Source organism: Nerophis ophidion, linkage group LG15 (genome assembly GCF_033978795.1).
Source record: "Nerophis ophidion isolate RoL-2023_Sa linkage group LG15, RoL_Noph_v1.0, whole genome shotgun sequence".
Classification (NCBI taxonomy): Eukaryota; Metazoa; Chordata; class Actinopteri; order Syngnathiformes; family Syngnathidae; genus Nerophis; species Nerophis ophidion.
The window spans coordinates 46,679,610-46,699,291 of record NC_084625.1 but is presented as its reverse complement, the minus strand read 5'-3'; the positions used below and the strand labels follow the sequence as shown (position 1 = coordinate 46,699,291).

The following is a 19,682-nucleotide window of genomic DNA, read 5'->3' as shown; positions in this document are numbered from 1 at the left end:
AACAATACTTTGTATATGGATGGAAAGGACAAGCTGCATCAGCACAAGGTTCTAAAACATGACCTCCGGGCGTGTGTGAAACACGGTAAGAGTCCCTTCAAGGTGAACGTTTTTCACTTTGATGAACTTCAGTGCGTGTTGTCAAGTTCTTGTTTATGACCATTGGCCGCTCTTGCGGGAATATCTGGGTTGCATACTCAAGTTCCAGGTGTTACCCCTCGTCTATGTCATGCCGCACCATAAAACAAGCGCACCTCAAACATTTCCAATCACCCTGCCAAGTCGCTGCTACATGTTGTTTTTTTTTTTTTTTTTTACGGCAGCAGAGATGAAACGAAGGTTCAATCCAGATGCACTGAGCTGGCCCAATCAGCGGGGAATCAAAAAGAGCGATTACCGTGGGCCCAAGGTGGAGTCCAGATGTGTGCTTCATAAAACTTGCATATCAAAGATAGCGAGCCACGACAACCACTCTTGATCAGTCCCCGATTTACAACAAATACAACTATCGACGTGCAGTATATGCAAGAGACATCAAATTTAATGCCCATTGACTTTCTTTTTAACATTATTGTGGATATTATCAATAAACAAACTCAAGTTGTTGTTTTTGTCTGCTTTTTGCAGATGATGTAGTCCTGATGGTTACATCTGGCCGGGATCTTCAGCTCTCACTGGATCGGTTCGCGGCCGAGTGTGAAGCGGCCGGAATGAGAATCACCACCTCCAAATCCGAGTCCATGGTTCTCTCCCGGAAAAGGGTGGAGTGCCATCTCCGGGTTGGGGGAGGAGACTCTGCCCCAAGTGGAGGAGTTCAAGTACCTAGGAGTCTTGTTCACGAGTGAGGGAAGAGTGGATCGTGAGATCGACAGGCGGATCGGTGCGGCGTCTTCAGTAATGCGGACGTTGTACCGATCCGTTGTGGTGAAGAAGGAGCTGAGCCGGAAGGCAAAGCTCTCAATTTACCGGTCGATCTACGTTCCCATCCTCACCTATGGTCATGAGCTTTGGGTCATGACCGAAAGGACAAGATCACGTGTACAAGTGGCCGAAATGAGTTTCCTCCGCCGTGTGGCGGGGCTCTCCCTTAGAGATAGGGTGAGAAGCTCTGTCATCCGGGAGGAACTCAAAGTAAAGCCGCTGCTCCTCCATATCGAGAGGAACCAGATGAGGTGGTTCGGGCATCTGGTCAGGATGCCACCCGAACGCCTTCCGAGGGAGGTGTTTAGGGCACGTCCAACCGGTAGGAGGCCATGGGGAAGACCCAGGACACGTTGGGTAGACTATGTCTCCCGGCTGGCCTGGGAACGCCTCGGGATCCCCCGGGAAGAGCTAGACGAAGTGGCTAGGGAGAAGGAAGACTGGGCTTCCCTGCTTAGGCTGCTACCCCCGTGACCAGACCTCAGATGTGTGAATTGTGAATTATATTTATATAGCGCTTTTCTCTAGTGACTCAAAGCGCTTTACATAGTGAAACCCAATATCTAAGTTACATTTAAACCAGTGTGGGTGGCACTGGGAGCACGTGGGTAAAGTGTCTTGCCCAAGGACACTTGGGCAAGACACTAGGATGGCGGAAGCGGGAATCGAACCTGCAACCCTCAAGTTGCTGGCACGGCCACGCTACCAACCGAGCTATACCACCCCACAAGATAAGCGGAAGAAGATGGATGGATGGATGGATGGATGGATGGATGGAAGTTGTTTTTTTAAACTGAAATATAAGACAACTTACATATTTTTAATTTCAACATTCAGGGAGGGCAGAATAATATACGTTTATAAGCCAGGGGTGTACAAAGGGAAGCCTGTGTTATACAATACTTTGTAGTAAAAAAAAAGCAGCACATTTTGAAAAATAGAGCAAAACGTTATATTATGAGAAAATATATGTTAATACTATCAATAGCACATATTTGTTTTTAAACATGTATATATATATATATATATACATCCCGCCTTCCGCCCGATTGTAGCTGAGATAGGCGCCAGCGCCCCCCGCGACCCCGAAGGGGAATAAGCGGTAGAAAATGGTTGGATATATATATATATATATATATATACATATATATATAACCATCTACATCAGTATACTGTCATGATCCGTCGCCCAGATCATGTTTTTGTTGTGTTTCGTTATTTTTGGACTCCCTTAGTTCCTGTTTTGTGCACTTCTGGGTTTGTTTTGGTTTCTATGAGGATTCATTTGGTTTACCTGCCTACAGTTAGTGGTCGGCACGCTCACCTGCAGTCGACCACTAATCAGAGAACTATTGGTTCACCTCTCTCGCCACACTCGACCTGGCTTCTTTTTTTGCTTCATGCTCTCGTCACGTAAGTTTTGGTCGTCTCCTAGCAAAAGGTCCCAACCGTTGCTACTGATTGTTGGCGAGGATCATTTCAAAACAGAGCTGCAAAAAAAATGATTGTTTGCACCCCCAAAGTGACATCACATCCTCAAATTGATGATGATGAGCATGAACAGACTTAGAGTCCTTGTGTATGTGTGGTTTGATTGATTGAAACTTTTATTAGTAGATTGCAAAGTAGTACATATTCCGTACAATTGACCACTAAAAAGTAACACCCGAATAAGTTTTGCATCTTGTTTAAGTCGGGGTCCACGTTACTCAATTCATGGTGAGGAGGGGTTGTGGAAATGCGTCGAAGAGAGTACAGATCCTGCTCTGTCTATGACAGACCTGGGCAAAATACGGCCCATTACGGATTTTCAATCCGGCCTGCCGGATGTTCGACATAATTTTTTTTAGACCTTTAACATCAAAACTATAGCCGCCATTATGTGTAGTCCATCCATCCATCCATTTTCTACCGCTTATTCCCTTCGGGATTGCGGGGGGCAGATGTTTTCAAATGACTTTAAGTTTTGGACTATACGAAGTATTTCAATGGTTGGAATCCGCGCTTTTGGATGATATACTAATAGTTACTATGGTCATCTAATTAGTTACTATTAGGGGTGTAACGGTACGTATATTTGTATTGAACCGTTTCGGTACGGGGGGTTTGGTTCGGTTTGGAGATGTACCAAACGAGTTTCCACACGGACATATTAAGTAGCGTACCGCACGTTGTGTAAACGATGCACACCGAGGCACAACACACGGCATGCTAGCAGCGACCGGGCTACAATAGACTGACCATACCTCCTCTTTTCACCGGATATGTCCTCTTTTGTGGGGCTGTCCGGGTGGAGTTTCTTAAATGCCTCAAATGTCCAGCATTTTAAGTTAGGGTTGCGTGTATTTTCAAAGTACGTACAGGGTTAAGAAGGGGGTTAAAAACAAAATGAATTGTACACGCAGCAGCATTCGTGAGGGAGGGGCAGAGACAGAGAGAGCGAGAGTTATGATAAACGCGCATGCGTTGCCAGGCTCTGCTTTTTACCCATAAAATTGATCAGATTCAATTTTTTATTATCTATAGCAGGGGTGTCAAAAGTGTGCCTCGGAAGCCATTCGCGGCCCACAGCTAATGTTTTTAAGGCCCACGGCACATTCTAAAAATACTATTAAAATAAACAAAAACATAAACAAAAGGGAAATAAAAAAAGCTTAAAGGCGAAATGTAATTTAGAAAAAGCTGCAACGTTGACTAATAAAACAAAGCTGTTATTTTTTGCTTTCAAACTGTCTTGCTCAAAACATAATATTGAATCAAAATCAATGTTATCAGCGTGGCTTCATAAAAAAAAGAGTGCGGGTACTTTCCTGACCCGCCTGCAGTCCACACCTGTCTCCCATCGAAAATGTGTGGTGTATGATGAAGCGTAAAATACGACTGAAGCTCTACATAAAACAAGAATAGGAAAGAATTCCACTTTCAAAGCTTCAACAATTAGTTTCCTCAGTTCCCAAACGTTTATTGAGTGTTGTTAAAAGAAAAGGTGATGTAACACAGTGGTGAACATGCCCTTTCCCAACTACTTTGGCACGTGTTGCAGCCATGAAATTCTAAGTTAATTATCATTTGCAAAAATAAATGAAGTTTGAACATCAAAAATGTTGTGTTTGTAGTGCATTCAATTGAATATGTGTTGAAAAGGATTTACAAATTATTGTATTCCGTTTATATTTACATCTAACACAATTTCCCAACTCATATGGAAACGGGGTTTGTACATTATCAGGATGTAACGATAGTGTTAAAAGCTCTTTTGTATGCCAAATGTATATATTTTATATCGTCTATATCGCGTAACCCGATACCTGTTCCAAAAAACCTCAACAAGCTAATGCACAGGGAGATCTGCAGCAGCAGTTGTATTGCCAATTTTCTGGCCGCACTTGAAGGCACCGGGACACAGAGCTCGGCCTCATGGTCACCTGTCATCCTGCACCTACATAGCGTCTATCTCTCGATCGCAAAATCACACGTCGATTCGCCCGGTCACCGCCGCCCTAAAATGGCCGCTGAACTGTGCCGAACAAAAAAAAAAAAACTCTTCACCTCGGAATTCACGGCTCATCACACACAGACACAAAATCGCACAGGCGGAAGGAGGGATTGTGTGTGTTTGGGCGGTTCACTGCTGGAGGCCTCGGGCCAGCAGAGGGTGTGTGTGGTGGTGGTGGTGGTGGGCCCAGAGGGATGTTATCTCATTGCACTGATCCAAGTCGTTCATGGTCGGCTGCGGACCGGAGGAAATTAAACCACCGGCTTTTGTGTGTGAAAGACGAATAAAACACTTTAAGGGGGTTGTTTGCAAATTGCTCACAGTGCATTTGTCAAAGAAAAACTAAAAGAGGAACAACTTTGGCGAGCTTATGTTATAGCATTAGTGATTTAACAGAAGATATATGTGCTAAAACTGCCTATTATTTTTTAGAGTTACTAAGTTTTTTTTTATGATTGGTGTTTACGGCGGTCACTCATCCGTATTTTTCGGACTATAAGGCACACTTAAAATCCTTTTATTACCTCAAAACTCGACAGTGCGCCTTTATAACCTGGTGCGCCTAATGTACGGAATAATTTTGGTTGTGCTTACCAACCTCGGAGCTATTTTATTTGGTACATGGTCATACTTGCCAACCTTGAGACCTCTGAATTCGGGAGATGGGCGGGGGTGTATATATTTTCAAGTATTTCTTATACATATATCCGCAAAATTTTTTTAGTTAAGGTGGTGTCTCTCCACGGGGAAGGGTCTGGGTGGGTGTAAGGAACAATGTAATTTTGGCCTGTCACCACCATCACGTCTCCATCCCACCACAGACTACAGACTGTGGTGAAGTAGGCCGGCTTCGTCGCGTGAAGAAGCCTACAATTTTTGGTTGTGTTTTCCGCTCCGTATGCTGAGTGGGAATATAAGATATATATATCTCAATATTTTTTCCGTAAAGTAAAAACAAAACACAAAACAGTCTTAGTTACCTGAGATACTGAGTATAACATTTTTTTTGACTTAGTAAATATTGACTTACTAAGGCAAAATAATGACTAAGTCAAATTAATGACTTACTGTTTGTAGCTGAGATAGGCACCAGCGCCCCCCGCGACCCCAAACGGACTAAGCGGTAGGAAATGGATGGATGGATTTAAATAAGCGTTTGCAATAAGCGTTTGAAAAAAGACTTTGAATAAGAGTTAAAAGTGGGGCCACATGCTGACATATGTTCAACTCCATCCATCCATCCATTTTCTACCGCTTATTCCCTTTTGGGGTCACGGGGGGGGCGCTGGCGCCTATCTCAGCTACAATCGGGCGGAAGGCGGGGTACACCCTGGACAAGTCGCCAACAACTCATCATGCTTAATTTACAGGACAACATTTTTTTATTTTTTATTTTTAAAAACTTAAAGGCGGTGGCTCTTTGTTGCATTAATATATGCTCATTTTAAACTTTCATGCAGAGAGGGAAATCACAACTAAGTCGATTTACCAAAACTGTATCTATTAAACAGCACATTCATGTCATTTCAAAACAGAAAGTGGAAGATTGTCAGAGACATTTTAAAACAAGCTATTAGTGCACTTTTGTGCATGATGTCACTAAGATGACATATCAAAACAACACTAAATTAAAGTGCACTTTTTGTACGGAATGCCACTACAATAGTTTGAAATAAAGTGCACTTTTCTGCATGATGTCACACAAGATATTTCCTTAACTGTCAAATAAAAATGAGCTGCGTAACAGGAAATCAAATAGTGGATGTCCTTCGCTATGTGGTAGGTTCCTGCGGACGTTATTAAATTCTGTTTTTGACAATTTTTTTCATAAGATCTGGAAATGGTTGCTTTGGCATTTTGCGGCCGCCTTAACAACAAAACGCTGCGGGAAACCCTGTGTGTGTATATATATATATATATACATTCATACATACATAATCTGATTAAGTATATCCGTTCGGCCTCCGTGTTCAATGGAGAAGTCTGACCTACAAAATTTGCCGTCAGCATACAACTTTCCCCTTTGAGCTGTCCTGGATGAACTGAAATTATTTTTTTCCAATAATTTTGGAATTTGCAAACGTACTTCTTCATCTCACTCGTCCTCGCCATTTCTCTTCTTCGTTCTTCTGCTTCGTTTCTGTTATGTTTTTTGGACGTTGCTACTTGCCTTAGTTTTGAAGCAATGCATGATGGGAATCCGGATGTTGTGTGTCAGTGTATTAACATGCCGGCTGGAAGAAACACACGCTGAGAAATAGCTCCGTGCCTGCCTACTTTATGGGTTATAGATAAACCTATGGATAACGGAGACATATATAATAGTCTCCTTTTCAGGTGAGGCACGCCCCCAATATTGTTGTCCGGGTGAAAATTGGGAGAAATTCAGGAGAATGTTTGCCTGCGATGAGGTGGCGACTTGTCCAGGGTGTACCCCGCCTTCCGCCCGATTGTAGCTGAGATAGGCGCCAGCGCCCCTGCAACCCCAAAAGGGAATAAGCGGTAGAAAATGGATGGATGGATGGAAGGGTTTGCCCCGGGAGATTTTCAAGAGGGGCACTGAAATTTGGGAGTCTCCCAGGAAAATCGGGAGGGTTGGCAAGTATGTACATGGTGAAATGATAAGTGTGACCAGTAGATGGCAGCCTCCTCAGTCGCCGTCACGTTGTGTCATCGCTGGTTTTACGAACAGAGGAGCATGTTAGGCAGTGCACAATCACTGAGTACTTACAAGCAGACACAGTGTGTAGACAGAAAAGGGAGAACGGACGCATTTTGGCTTAAAAACTAAACATAAAGGTAAAGTTATAACACTGAAACGCCCGCAGGAAGAGGTGCTTTAAGACATGGCTAGCTAGCTAGCGGCTAACATCCATCCTCAGTCTGCAGTGTTTTAGCTTCTTCTAAATCACTAATCCTCGCCTCCATGGTGACAAAGTTAGATTCTTACAAGTATCATCCCTGCAGGACGATGAATAGCAAAACATGCTTCACTACACACCGACGTCACAATGTAAACAAACGCCATTGGTGGATCTGCACCTGACATCCACTATAATGATACCAAGTACAGGAGCGTATGTCGTCGATACTACTATGATTACGTCGATTATTATCTTCTTTCGTTTTTTTTGTGGTTGCCAGGATGCCACCCCAACGCCTCCCTAGGGAGGTGTTTCAGGCACCTTCAACCGGTAGGAGGCCACGGGGAAGACCCAGGACACGTTAAGGAAGACTATGTCTCCCGGCTGGCCTGGGAACGCCTCGGGATCCCCCGGGGAAGAGCTGGACAAAGTGACTGGGGAGAGGGAAGTCTGGCCTTCCCTGTTTAGGCTGCTGCCCCCGCGACCCGACTTCGGATAAGCGGAAGAAGATGGACGGATGGATGGATAATGTTTATAAACTCAGGAATTACGTCTCTGGGCACATGAGGACTTTGAATATGACCAATGTATGATCCTGCAACGACTTGGTATCGGATTGGTATCATCCAAAACTAATGTAAAGTATCAAACCACAGAAGAATAAGTGATTATTACATTTTGACAGAAGTATAGATAGAACATGTTAAAAGAGAAAGTAAGCAGATATTAACAGTAAATAAACATGTAGATTAATAATTCATTTATATACTGTTTCCCTCATAATTTACACAAAATAATAGAATGATAAATGACACAATATGTAACTGCATATGTCAGCAGACTAATTAGGAGCCTTTGTTTGCTTACTTACTACTAAAAGACATGTTCAGTATTTTATTTAATGACAAAATTGCAATAAGAAACATATGTTTAATGTACCCTAATTCAAAGCTGCTGTTTTGACGCATGTTTAAAAAAAAAAAAAAGTGGAGATGTCCGATAATATCGGACTGACGATATTATCGGCCGATAAATACTTTAAAATTTAATATGGGAAATTACCTGTATAGGTTTCAAAAAGTAAAATGTATGACTTTTTGAAACGTCGCGTTGAACCCACACCAAACAGGAATGACAAACACATTTCGGGAAAACATCTGCACCGTAACACAACAGAAAAAATATCCAGAACCCCTTGCAGCACTAACTCTTCCAGGACGCTACAATATACACCCCCACAAACCCCCTGCCCCCCATCCCCGCCCACCTCAACCTCCTCATGCTCTCTCGGGGAGAGCATGTCCCAAATTCCAAGCTGCTGTTTTGACGCATGTTTAAAAAAAAAGTAGAGATGCCCGATAATATCGGACTGCCGATATTATCGGCCGATAAATGCTTTAAACTTTAATATCGGAAATTACCTGTATAGGTTTCAAAAAGTAAAACGTATGACTTTTTGAAACGTCGCGTTGAGCCCACACCAAACAGGAATGACAAACACATTTCGGGAGAACATCCGCACCGTAACACAACATAAACACAAGAGAACGAATATCCAGAACCTCTTGCAGCACTAACTCTTCCAGGACGCTACAATATACACCCCTACAAATCCCTGCCCCCCATCCCCGCCCACCTCAACCTCCTCATGCTTTCTCAGGGAGAGCATGTCCCAAATTCCAAGCTGCTGTTTTGACGCATGTTTTTTAAAAAAAGTAGAGATGTCCGATAATATCGGACTGCCAATATTATCGGCCGATAAATGCTTTAAACTTTAATATCGGAAATTACCTGTATAGGTTTCAAAAAGTAAAACGTATGACTTTTTGAAACGTCGCGTTGAGCCCACACCAAACAGGAATGACAAACATTTCAGGAGAACATCTGCACCGTAACACAACGTAAACAAAAGAGAACAAATATTCGGAACCCATTGCAGCAGTAACTCTTCCAGGACACTACAATATATACCCCCGCCAACCCCCCCTAATCCCCACCCCCTCCAACCCCGCCCACCTCAACCTCCTCATGCTCTCTCAGGGAGAGCAGGTCCCAAATTCCAAGCTGCTGTTTTGACGCATGTTTAAAAAAAAAAGGTAGAGATGTCCGACAATATCGGACTGCCGATATTATCGGCCAATAAATGCTTAGAAAAATGTAATATCGGAAATTACCGGTATCGGTTTGAAAAAGTAAAATGCATGACTTTTTAAAACGTTGCGTTGAACCCACACCAAACAGGAATGACAAACACATTTCGGGAGAACATCCGCACCGCAACACAACAAACATAAAAGAAGAAATACCCAGAAACCCTTGCAGCACTAACTCTTCCAGGATGCTACAATATGCACCGCCGCCAACCTTCCCCCCTAAACCCCGCCCACCTGAACCTCCTCATGCTCTCTCAGGGAGAGCATGTCCCAAATTCCAAGCTGCTGTTTTGAGGCATGTTAAAAAAAAATTATGCACTTTTGTGACTTCAATAATAAATATGGCAGTGCCATATTTATAACTTGAGTTTATTTATTTTGGAAAACCTTATTACATTGTTTAAAGCATCCAGCGGGGCATCACAACAAATTTAGGCATAAAAATGTGTTCATTCCACAACTGTATATATCGGTTGATATCGGAATCGGTAATTAAGAGTTGGACAAAACGGAATATCGGCAAACAGGCAATTTATCGGACATCTCTAGTTAAAAGTGCTGAATAAAAACATTTTTTTTTGTTTTTGTTTTGTTAAAAGATTGTTTTATATTCGTTGTGAAGATTGCTAGCTTATTATTTAAAAAAATATATAAACCTTTATCTACTCAGGGTATAAGGTGTACTCGCCAAAAAGGAATAAACAGCTTCTCCGCGGAGTGAAGGAAGAACTTTTGGCGTTAACTCACTAGAAAAGCGGCAGAAAATAGCAACATGTTGTCGGCATAAAAAGTAAAGCAGCATTTTCGCTACAACTACGCACAAGTCATTAAAGCGCCATCAACTCGTACAAACCACTTGTTTGCACCTGCCATGTATAAACGGACTTTTTTTTCATACTTTACGATATTTCCAGACTTGTGAAAATGCTCCGGCAGCAACGTACCTCAGTGTCGGACGCTTAGCTCCAGTAAATTGACTTTTTTCCCCCCGAGTCAAATATGTAATCCATGCGCTGCCTTCGCCATGCCGAGCAGGGCTCTTGCCGCCATCGCTCGTCTTTCTCTCTCTCTCTCCCTGCCCGTCACCATGGTAAATAGGACCCCGCCCCCTGCCCGTCGCCATGGCAACCGTGACTCCTCCCCCCGTCAGCCCGACCGCTGCTGAACCTACCTGTCCGACCAGATCAGCCTCACAACAACATCCACATTCTGCTGTTCTCAGCAAAGTAAAGAGAGTTAGTCAAAGCACGAAAAAGTCCTCAGGGAATTAAAAAAAGTACATAAGACATGTTGGGATTCGTATTTTTGGTTAACATTTTTTTTTTTGCTGGAATCTCTTAATCAGCCTCAGTCCTAAATAACAATAGCAGTTATGTCATCGAGTTGTTTTTTAAACATTTGAAAGCCCATTTATTTGATGTATGTCATTTTTTTTATTATTTTGAAATGAGTTATCCATGTAGTAACTCTTAAAGGGCTGAGATGCTAATGCAGGTGTCCCCAAACTACGGCCCGTGGGCCAGATACGGCCCGCCAGCATCCAAAATCCGGCACAAGTAAAAAAAAAAAAGTTTAAAAAAAAGAATATATATATATATTTTAATCTGTCATTTTTCGGCCATCCATTAATCCAATTCCTAACTCGTGTTACTCTCGGAGTCTCATCATCAGGCTCGCGGTGGGAATATGTATAATAGACATCGAGTCTGAAGTTTTTAAACATCAGCGGACATATGACTTTTTTTCGTTCAGTGTAAGGAAAAGGCAGTTTGTCTAATCTATATGCCTAATATATATATATATATATGTGTGTGTGTGTGTGTATATACACATTTGTATATACATATATATACATATATATATATATACATATATATATATATACAGTACATATACATATATATATATATATATATATATATATATATATATATATATATATATATATATATATATATATATATTTGTTAGATCAGGAAAAAACATGGAGACTATTTCATCCCTACAAGCCTGTTTCGCAGGTTTCCCTGCTCGTCAAAGGATTTTAAAAAAATTTGGGGGGGAGGGAAGAAAACATTTAAAAATAAAAAAAATGTATTAAAATATACATTTTTAAATTATATATTTTGATTTTTTTAGGAAAAAAAAATCCAATTTTTAACAAAAAAAATCCCCTGAAGAGCAGGGAAACCTGCGAAACAGGTTTGTAGGGATGATATAGCCTCTGTGTTTTTTCCTGACCTAACGTGTGTGTGTCTGTGTGTGTGTGTGTGTGTGTGTGTGTGTGTGTGTGTGTGTGTGTGTGTGTGTGTGTGTGTGTGTATCTATATATATATATATATATATTTGCTGTGATAAGGTGGCGACTTGTCCAGGGTGTACACCGCTTTCCGCTCGATTGTAGCTGAGATAGGTTCCAGCGCCCACCGCGACCCCGAAGGGAATAAGCGGTAGAAAAATGGATGGATGGAGGTCAGGAAAAAAACAACAGCTATTTCATCCCTGCTGTTTTGCAGGATTTTTTTTTCGGAAGGGGGGTGGGGGGGACGGACGGAATGTATAAACACATTTACATTTTGAAAGTATTATTAATTTAATTTTTTTTTGGTGAAAAAATATGTATAACATTTTCAACAAACAATCCCCTGAAGAGCAGGGAAACCTACGAAACAGGCTTGTAGGGATGAAATAGCCTCCGTGTTTTTTCCTTGTTTAACGAATGTTCCGCTCTACCCCGGTATTGGGCACCTTCTAACGGATATATATATATATATATATATATATATATATATATATACATATATGTGTGTGTGGGGGGGGGGGGGGTCAAAAGGTTTGGGGACCCTATGTACAAGTTTATGGATCCGACCTAAATATTTATAAAATGTGTGAAAAATTTAAAAAAATAAAGGTTTTCCTCGGACAAAATAACCACGCAATTAAGGTAAAAAGTGTTGCTACATTATATTTGCTATTTCTATCCAGGAACTGAAGTTGGTTAAAATATTTGGGCAAAGAAATAGTAAAACAATTTAAAAAATCCTAACTGTTTTATACATTCACGGCTGCTAATTGGGTCAGAAGATCATAATTCTCTTCATGCAAATCTAAAGGAGCACTAAGAAAGTTTGATACTGCACAACTAAAATCCATCCTCCACCCTTGCAAGATGCCTTGATGACGTCACCCGGAGCCTCCCTCAAGGCTGAACTCGCCATTACCTCGATTGTTTTGGCTACAGGGTGACTTTTGTGCGGTGTGAGCCGCAGCAAACAAACCCACAATGTGAGCAGAGCAGTGGGGGCCCAAGTCCCCCTCATCCCCCCTCGTCCAGATCACAATCACCTGGGAGTACATCCTGCCATACGCCTTGGTCACGCCACTCTGGCGTCAAATTTAAAATAAATGTGAAAATGATGCTGACTTTGACAAACTGCAGTGATCAAGGCTGGAAAACCAAACAAAGGAAAAAGGTGCTAACATGTATGTACTGTAAGAAACTATAGTAACATACTCGACACAACATGCAAACTAATATGCTCATAATAATAATAATAATAATAATAACTAGAAAAAGCAATTTCAGTAGAAACTGTGTGTGAATGCCTTAACAGTTGGAAACATATGACTGCTTTAAGCTCAAATGCTAACAGTTAGCATGCCAGCCAGATAGTGTCATGTCCCAAAAATATGACACGCATCCAGTACCCAAACACATGACTGAGGTGTATACCTGCAAAAATAGCTTAAAAAAAAAAACTTTACATGCTAACTGTTAGCATGCGTTAATTAAGTACCCAAAAAAACTTTACATGCTAACTGTTAGCATGCGTTAATTAAGTACCAAAATATATAAGTCTAAAGTGTATACCTGCAAAAGTAGCTAAAAAAACGTTACATGCTAACAGAAACCATGCGTTAATTGAGTACCAAAATATATAACTCTGAGGCGCATACCAGCAAAAATAGCTTAAAAAAATACTCCACATGCTAACAGTTAGCATGCGTTAATTTAGCACCAAAATATATAACTCTGAGGTGTGTACCTGAAAAAATAGCTTTAAAAAATATTTCACATGCTAACAGTTAGAATTGGTTCATTTAGCACCGAAATATTTAACTCTGAGGTGAATACCTACAAAAATAGTATAAAAAAAACTTGACATGCTAACAGTTAGCATGCATTAATTTAGTACCAAAATATATAACTCTGATGTGTACACCTACAAAAATAGATAAACATTTTTTTACATGCTAACAGTTAGCATGAGTTAATTTAGTACCAAAATATATAACTCTAAAGTGTATACCTGCAAAAATAGCTAAAAAAAAAAAAAAACTTGACATGCTAACAGTAAGCATGTGTTAATTAAGTACCAAAATATATAAGTCTAAAGTGTATACCTGCAAAAGTAGCTAAAAAAACGTTACATGCTAACAGAAACCATGCGTTAATTGAGTACCAAAATATATAACTCTGAGGCGCATACCAGCAAAAATAGCTTAAAAAATACTCCACATGCTAACAGTTAGCATGCGTTAATTTAGCACCAAAATATATAACTCTGAGGTGTGTACCTGAAAAAATAGCTTTAAAAAATATTTCACATGCTAACAGTTAGAATTGGTTCATTTAGCACCGAAATATTTAACTCTGAGGTGAATACCTACAAAAATAGTATAAAAAAAACTTGACATGCTAACAGTTAGCATGCATTAATTTAGTACCAAAATATATAACTCTGATGTGTACACCTACAAAAATAGATAAACATTTTTTTACATGCTAACAGTTAGCATGAGTTAATTTAGTACCAAAATATATAACTCTAAAGTGTATGCCTGCAAAAATAGCTAAAAAAAAAAAAACTTGACATGCTAACAGTAAGCATAAGTACAAGAATACATCACTCTGAGGTGGATACCTGCAAAAATAGCAAAAAAAACTTGACATGCTAACAGTAAGCATGTGTTAATTAAGTACCAAATTATATAAGTCTAAAGTGTATACCTGCAAAAGTAGCTAAAAAAAAACGTTACATGCTAACAGAAAGCATGCGTTAATTGAGTACCAAAATATATAACTCTGAGGTGTGTACCTGAAAAAATAGCTTTAAAAAATATTTCACATGCTAACAGTTAGAATGGGTTCATTTAGCACCAAAATATTTAACTCTGAGGTGTATACCTACAAAAATAGTATAAAAAAAACTTGACATGCTAACAGTTAGCATGCATTAATTTAGTACCAAAATATATAACTCTGATGTGTACACCTACAAAAATAGATAAACATTTTTATTACATGCTAACAGTTAGCATGAGTTAATTTAGTACCAAAATATATAACTCTAAAGTGTATGCCTGCAAAAATAGCTAAAAAAAAAAACTTGACATGCTAACAGCAAGCATAAGTACCAAAATATATAACTCTGTGGTGTATACCTGCAAAAATAGCAAAACATTTTTGTACATGCTAACAGTTAGCATGCGTTATTAAGTACGAAAATACATAACTCCGAGGTGTATACCTGCAAAAAAAGCTTTTTAAAATAAACTTTACATGCTAACAGTTAGCATGCATTAATTTAGTACCAAAATATATAACTCTAAAGTGTATACCCGCAAAAATAGCTGAAAAAAGAACCTTGACATGCTAACAGTAAGCATAAGTACCAAAATATATCACTCTGAGGTGTATACCTGCAAAAATAGCAAAAAAAAACTTGACATGCTAACAGTAAGCACATGTACCAAAATATATAACTCTGTGGTGTATACCTGCAAAAATAACAAAACATTTTTTTACATGATAACAGTTAGCATTCGTTAATTAACTTCCCAAATATATAACTCTGAGGTGTATACCGGCAAAAATAACTAAAAAAAATACTTTACTTGCTAACAGTTAGCAAGCATTAATTAAGTACCAAAATATATAAGTCTGAGGTGTATACCTGAAAAATAGCACAAAAAAACTTGACATGCTAACGTATGCATAAGTACCAGAATATATAACTCTGAGGTGTATACCTGCAAAAATAGCTAACATTCTTTTTACATGCTAACAGTTAGCATGCATTGATTAAGTACCAAAATACATAACTCTGAGGTGTATACCTGCAAAAAAATCTTTAAAAAAAAAACTTTACATGCTAACAGTTAGCATGCGTTAATTAAGTACCAAAATACATAACTGGTGTATACCTGCAAAAATACCTTCAAAAAAACTTTACATGCTAACAGTTAGTATGCGTTAATTAAGTACCAAAATATATAACTCTAAAGGGTATGCCTGCAAAAATAGCTGAAAAAAAACCCTTGACATGCTAACAGTAAGCATAAGTACCAAAATATATCACTCTGAGGTGTATATCTGCAAAAATAGCTAAAAAAAACTAACATGCTAACAGTAAGCATAAGTACCAAAATATATAGCTCTGAGGTGTATACCTGCAAAAATAGCAAAACATTTTTTACATGCCAACAGTTAGCATTCATTAATTAACTTCCCAAATATATAACTCTGAGGTGTATACCGGCAAAAATAACAAAAAAAAAATACTTTACTTGCTAACAGTTAGCAAGCATTAATTAAGTACCAAAATATATAAGTCTGAGGTGTATACCTGAAAAATAGCACAAAAAAACTTGACATGCTAACGTATGCATAAGTACCAAAATATATAACTCTGACGTGTATACCTGCAAAAATAGCTAACATTCTTTTTACATGCTAACAGTTAGCATGCATTGATTAAGTACCAAAATACATAACTCTGAGGTGTATACCTGCAAAAAAGCTTTTTAAAAAAAACTTTACATGCTAACACTTAGCATGCGTTAATTAAGTACCAAAATATATAACTCTGAGGTGTATACCTGCAAAAATAACAGTATGCATAAGTACCAAAATATATAACTCTGACTTGTGTACCTGCAGAAACAGCTTACATTTTTTTACATGCTAACAGTTAGCTTACAATAATTAAGTAGTACCAAAATACATAACTCTAAGGTGTATACCTGCAAAAATAGCTTAAAAAAAAAAACTTAACCTGCTAACAGTTAGCATGCGTTAATTAAGTACCAAAATATATAACTCCGAGGTGTATACCTAGATAAGTAGCTAAAAAGAAAACCTTGACATGCTAACAGTAAGCATAAGTATCAAAATATATAACTCTGTGGTGTATACCTGCAAAAATAACAACATTTTTTTTTACATGCTAACAGTTAGCATGCATTAATTAAGTACTAAAATATTTAAGTCTGAGGTGCACACCTGCAAAAATAGTTAAAAAAAAACTTGACATGCTAACAATATGCATAAGTACCAAAATATATAACACTGAGGTGTATACCTGCAAAAATAGCTAACATTCTTTTTACATGCTAACAGTTAGCATGCATTAATTAAGTACCAAAATACATAACTCCGAGGTGTATACCTGCAAAAATAACTAAAACACCTTTACATGCTAACAGTTAGCATGATTAAGTACCAAAATATATAACTCTGACTTGTGTACCTGCAGAAACAGCTTAAATGTTTTTACATGCTAACAGTTAGCTTGCGTTAAGTACCAAAATACATAACTCAGAGCTGTATACCTGCAAAAATACCTTTTAAAAAAAAACCTTGACATTCTAACAGTTAGCATGCATTAATTTAGTAACAAAATATACAACTCTAAGGTGTATACCTGCAAAAATAGCTTAAAAAAATTAACCTTCTAACAGTTAGCATGCGTTAATTAAGTACCAAAATATATAACTGCGAGGTGTATACCTGCAAAAATAGCTTTAAAAAACTTAACATGCTAACAGTTAGCATGAATTAATTAAATACCAAAATATGTAACTCCGACTTGTGTACCTGCAGAAATAGCTTAAAATTATTTTTACATGCTAACAGTTAGCATGCGTTAACTGTCGGCCAAAATCCTGCGGGCGCCCTCTCACCTGCTCCCGCAGCCTCTCCTGGTGCCCCATGATGGCGGAGGCGTGGTGGGGGTACTTGTGCTTGAGGTGCTCCAGGAAGGCCTCCCTCTTCTTGTCCATGTCGGGGGGCTGCATGGCGAGGACCTCTCGGCTGCCGCGGGCCCCCCCTAGCGTGTGCCTGCGCGGGACGCTGCGGCCGCCCTTGGGGGCCTGGGTCCCATTCGGCGGGGCCGGTCTCCGCGGGGCGTGCTCGGTGTCCTCGGGGGAGGTGACCCTCAGGTTGCTCTTGGTGTGCTCTGAATGCAGGGGGCGGGGTCAGAGAGCACACCGGGGTCAAGAAGACACATGTGCAGGGTACTCGAACTGAGAAACTTTGTTATTCTTTGCAAATATTAGCTCATTTGGAATTTGATGCCTGTAACATGTTTAAAAAAAAGCTGGCAAAAAACACGGAAAAAATAGAGGAATTCTCATCAAACGCTTATTTGGAACATCCAAAAGGTAAACAGGCTAATTGGGAACAGGTGCGTGCCGAGAATTCACTGCACGTAACATTGAATGCCCGTGACCTTGGATCCCTCAGGCTGTACTGCATTAAAAAGCGGCATCAGTGTGTAAATGATATCACCACATGGGCTCAGGAACACTTCAGAAAACCACTCCCAGTAACTACAGTTGGTCGCTACACCTGTAAGTGTAAGTGTAACTCTACTATGCAAAGCGAACGCCATTTATCAACAACACCCAGAAATTCCCCTGGTTTCCCTGGGTCCGAGCTTATCTAAAATGGACTGATACAAAGTGTAAAAATGTTCTGTGGTCTGACGAGTCCACATTTCAAATTGTTTTTCAGAAAATGTGGATGTCGTGTCGTCCGGGACAAAGAGGAAAAGAACCATCCGGTTTGTTCTAGGCGCAAAGTTCAAAAGCCAGCATCTGTGATGGTATGGTGGCGTGTTAGTGCCCAAGGCATGGGTAACTTTACACATCTGTGAAGGCACCATTAATGCTGAAAGGTACATACAGGTTTTGGAACAACATATGTTGCGATCCAAGCAACGTTATCATGGACGCCCCTGCTTATTTCAGCGAGATAACGCCAAGCCACATGTTACAACAGCGTAGCTTCATAGCATTCGAATCACTTTTCTATCATTAATTTACTGATGCCATACTAGGTATCGGTATTTTCAACATCTGGAACGACTACTCCGACTATACAGTGTCCAAAGTACGGCCCGCTGACGAGACAGAATGCATTCAATAAAACAATGGCAGGAAGCATCCATCCATTTACTGCCGCTTGTCGATTCGGGGTCGCGAGGCTTACTGAGCCTATGAAGCAGTGTAATCATATATACATATATCTGCCTTTTTTCCGCCATTCAGTGGCCTATTCAATCACCTCAATCATTAATTATTCCTAGCCAGGTGAAACCAAACAGCATTTACTTGTATGACCCAATTCAAACAACCTTTCCTAGTCATGGTGCAGAGGGGGGAAAAAAAAAAAAAGTACAAAAAGTCAACAAACATGGTCACACATAAAACAACCTGCTCATTGAAATTTTTGGTTATTATTAAAAAGAACAAACAACAAACAAAAAAACACAAAAAAATAAAAAAATGTAAACTACCAAATTCATTGCAAGGAATGATGGGAAAATGCAAAACACTCTCTCAAGACTTATCCTCCTACGGTGTGTATTTTAGCATGTTTAGCTATTCCTCGTCCTCCGGTAATGATTATATTTGTAAGAACCTTACTTTACCTGCTCAGTGGCCGAGTGGTTAGAGTGTCCGCCCTGTGATCGGTAAGTCGTGAGTTCAAACCCTGGCCGAGTCATACCAAAGACTATAAAAATGGGACCCATTACCTCCCTGCTTGGAGCTCAGCATCAAGGGTTGGAATTGGGGGGTTAAATCACCAAAAATGATTCCCGGGCGCCGCCACTGCTGCTGCTCACTGCTCCCCTCACCTCCCAGGGGGTGATCAAGGGTGGTGGGTTAAATGCAGAAAATCATTTCGCCACACCTCGTGTGTGTGTGACAATCATTGGTACTTTAACTTTTTACTTGGGAAGATCATTGCCTTAGAAGTGGCTTTGCACTGTGAGGGGACATTAGCCGCATAGCGTTAAAGACGCGTTGGTTTGCTTGACGCTTTAATGTTTCATCAACCGACATAATCACGATACAAGGACAGAAATAAAAGCTCCATTGTCGGCCAAATTGATATAATTCATATCGTATATCGTCTATATCGGTATAGCTCGGTTGGTAGAGCGGCCGTTCCAGCCACTT

At 39.9% G+C, this 19,682-nt stretch overlaps 1 protein-coding gene across 13 annotated transcripts in view; it reads right to left on the bottom strand.

The window, feature by feature from the left end:
- Nucleotides 1–19,682, bottom strand: part of si:ch211-285f17.1 (sickle tail protein) — a 231,472-nt gene that overhangs the window by 108,265 nt on the left and 103,525 nt on the right. For 11 of the 13 annotated variants that reach the window (XM_061922261.1, XM_061922267.1, XM_061922262.1 and 8 more), the window contains exon 2: nt 17,400–17,674. In XM_061922261.1, coding sequence (XP_061778245.1) covers nt 17,400–17,674 — 275 coding nt within the window. Of the gene's footprint in view, nt 1–10,378; nt 10,573–17,399; nt 17,675–19,682 lie in introns of those variants that run through there. The other 2 variants (XM_061922270.1, XM_061922272.1) reach the window with 2 other exon arrangements.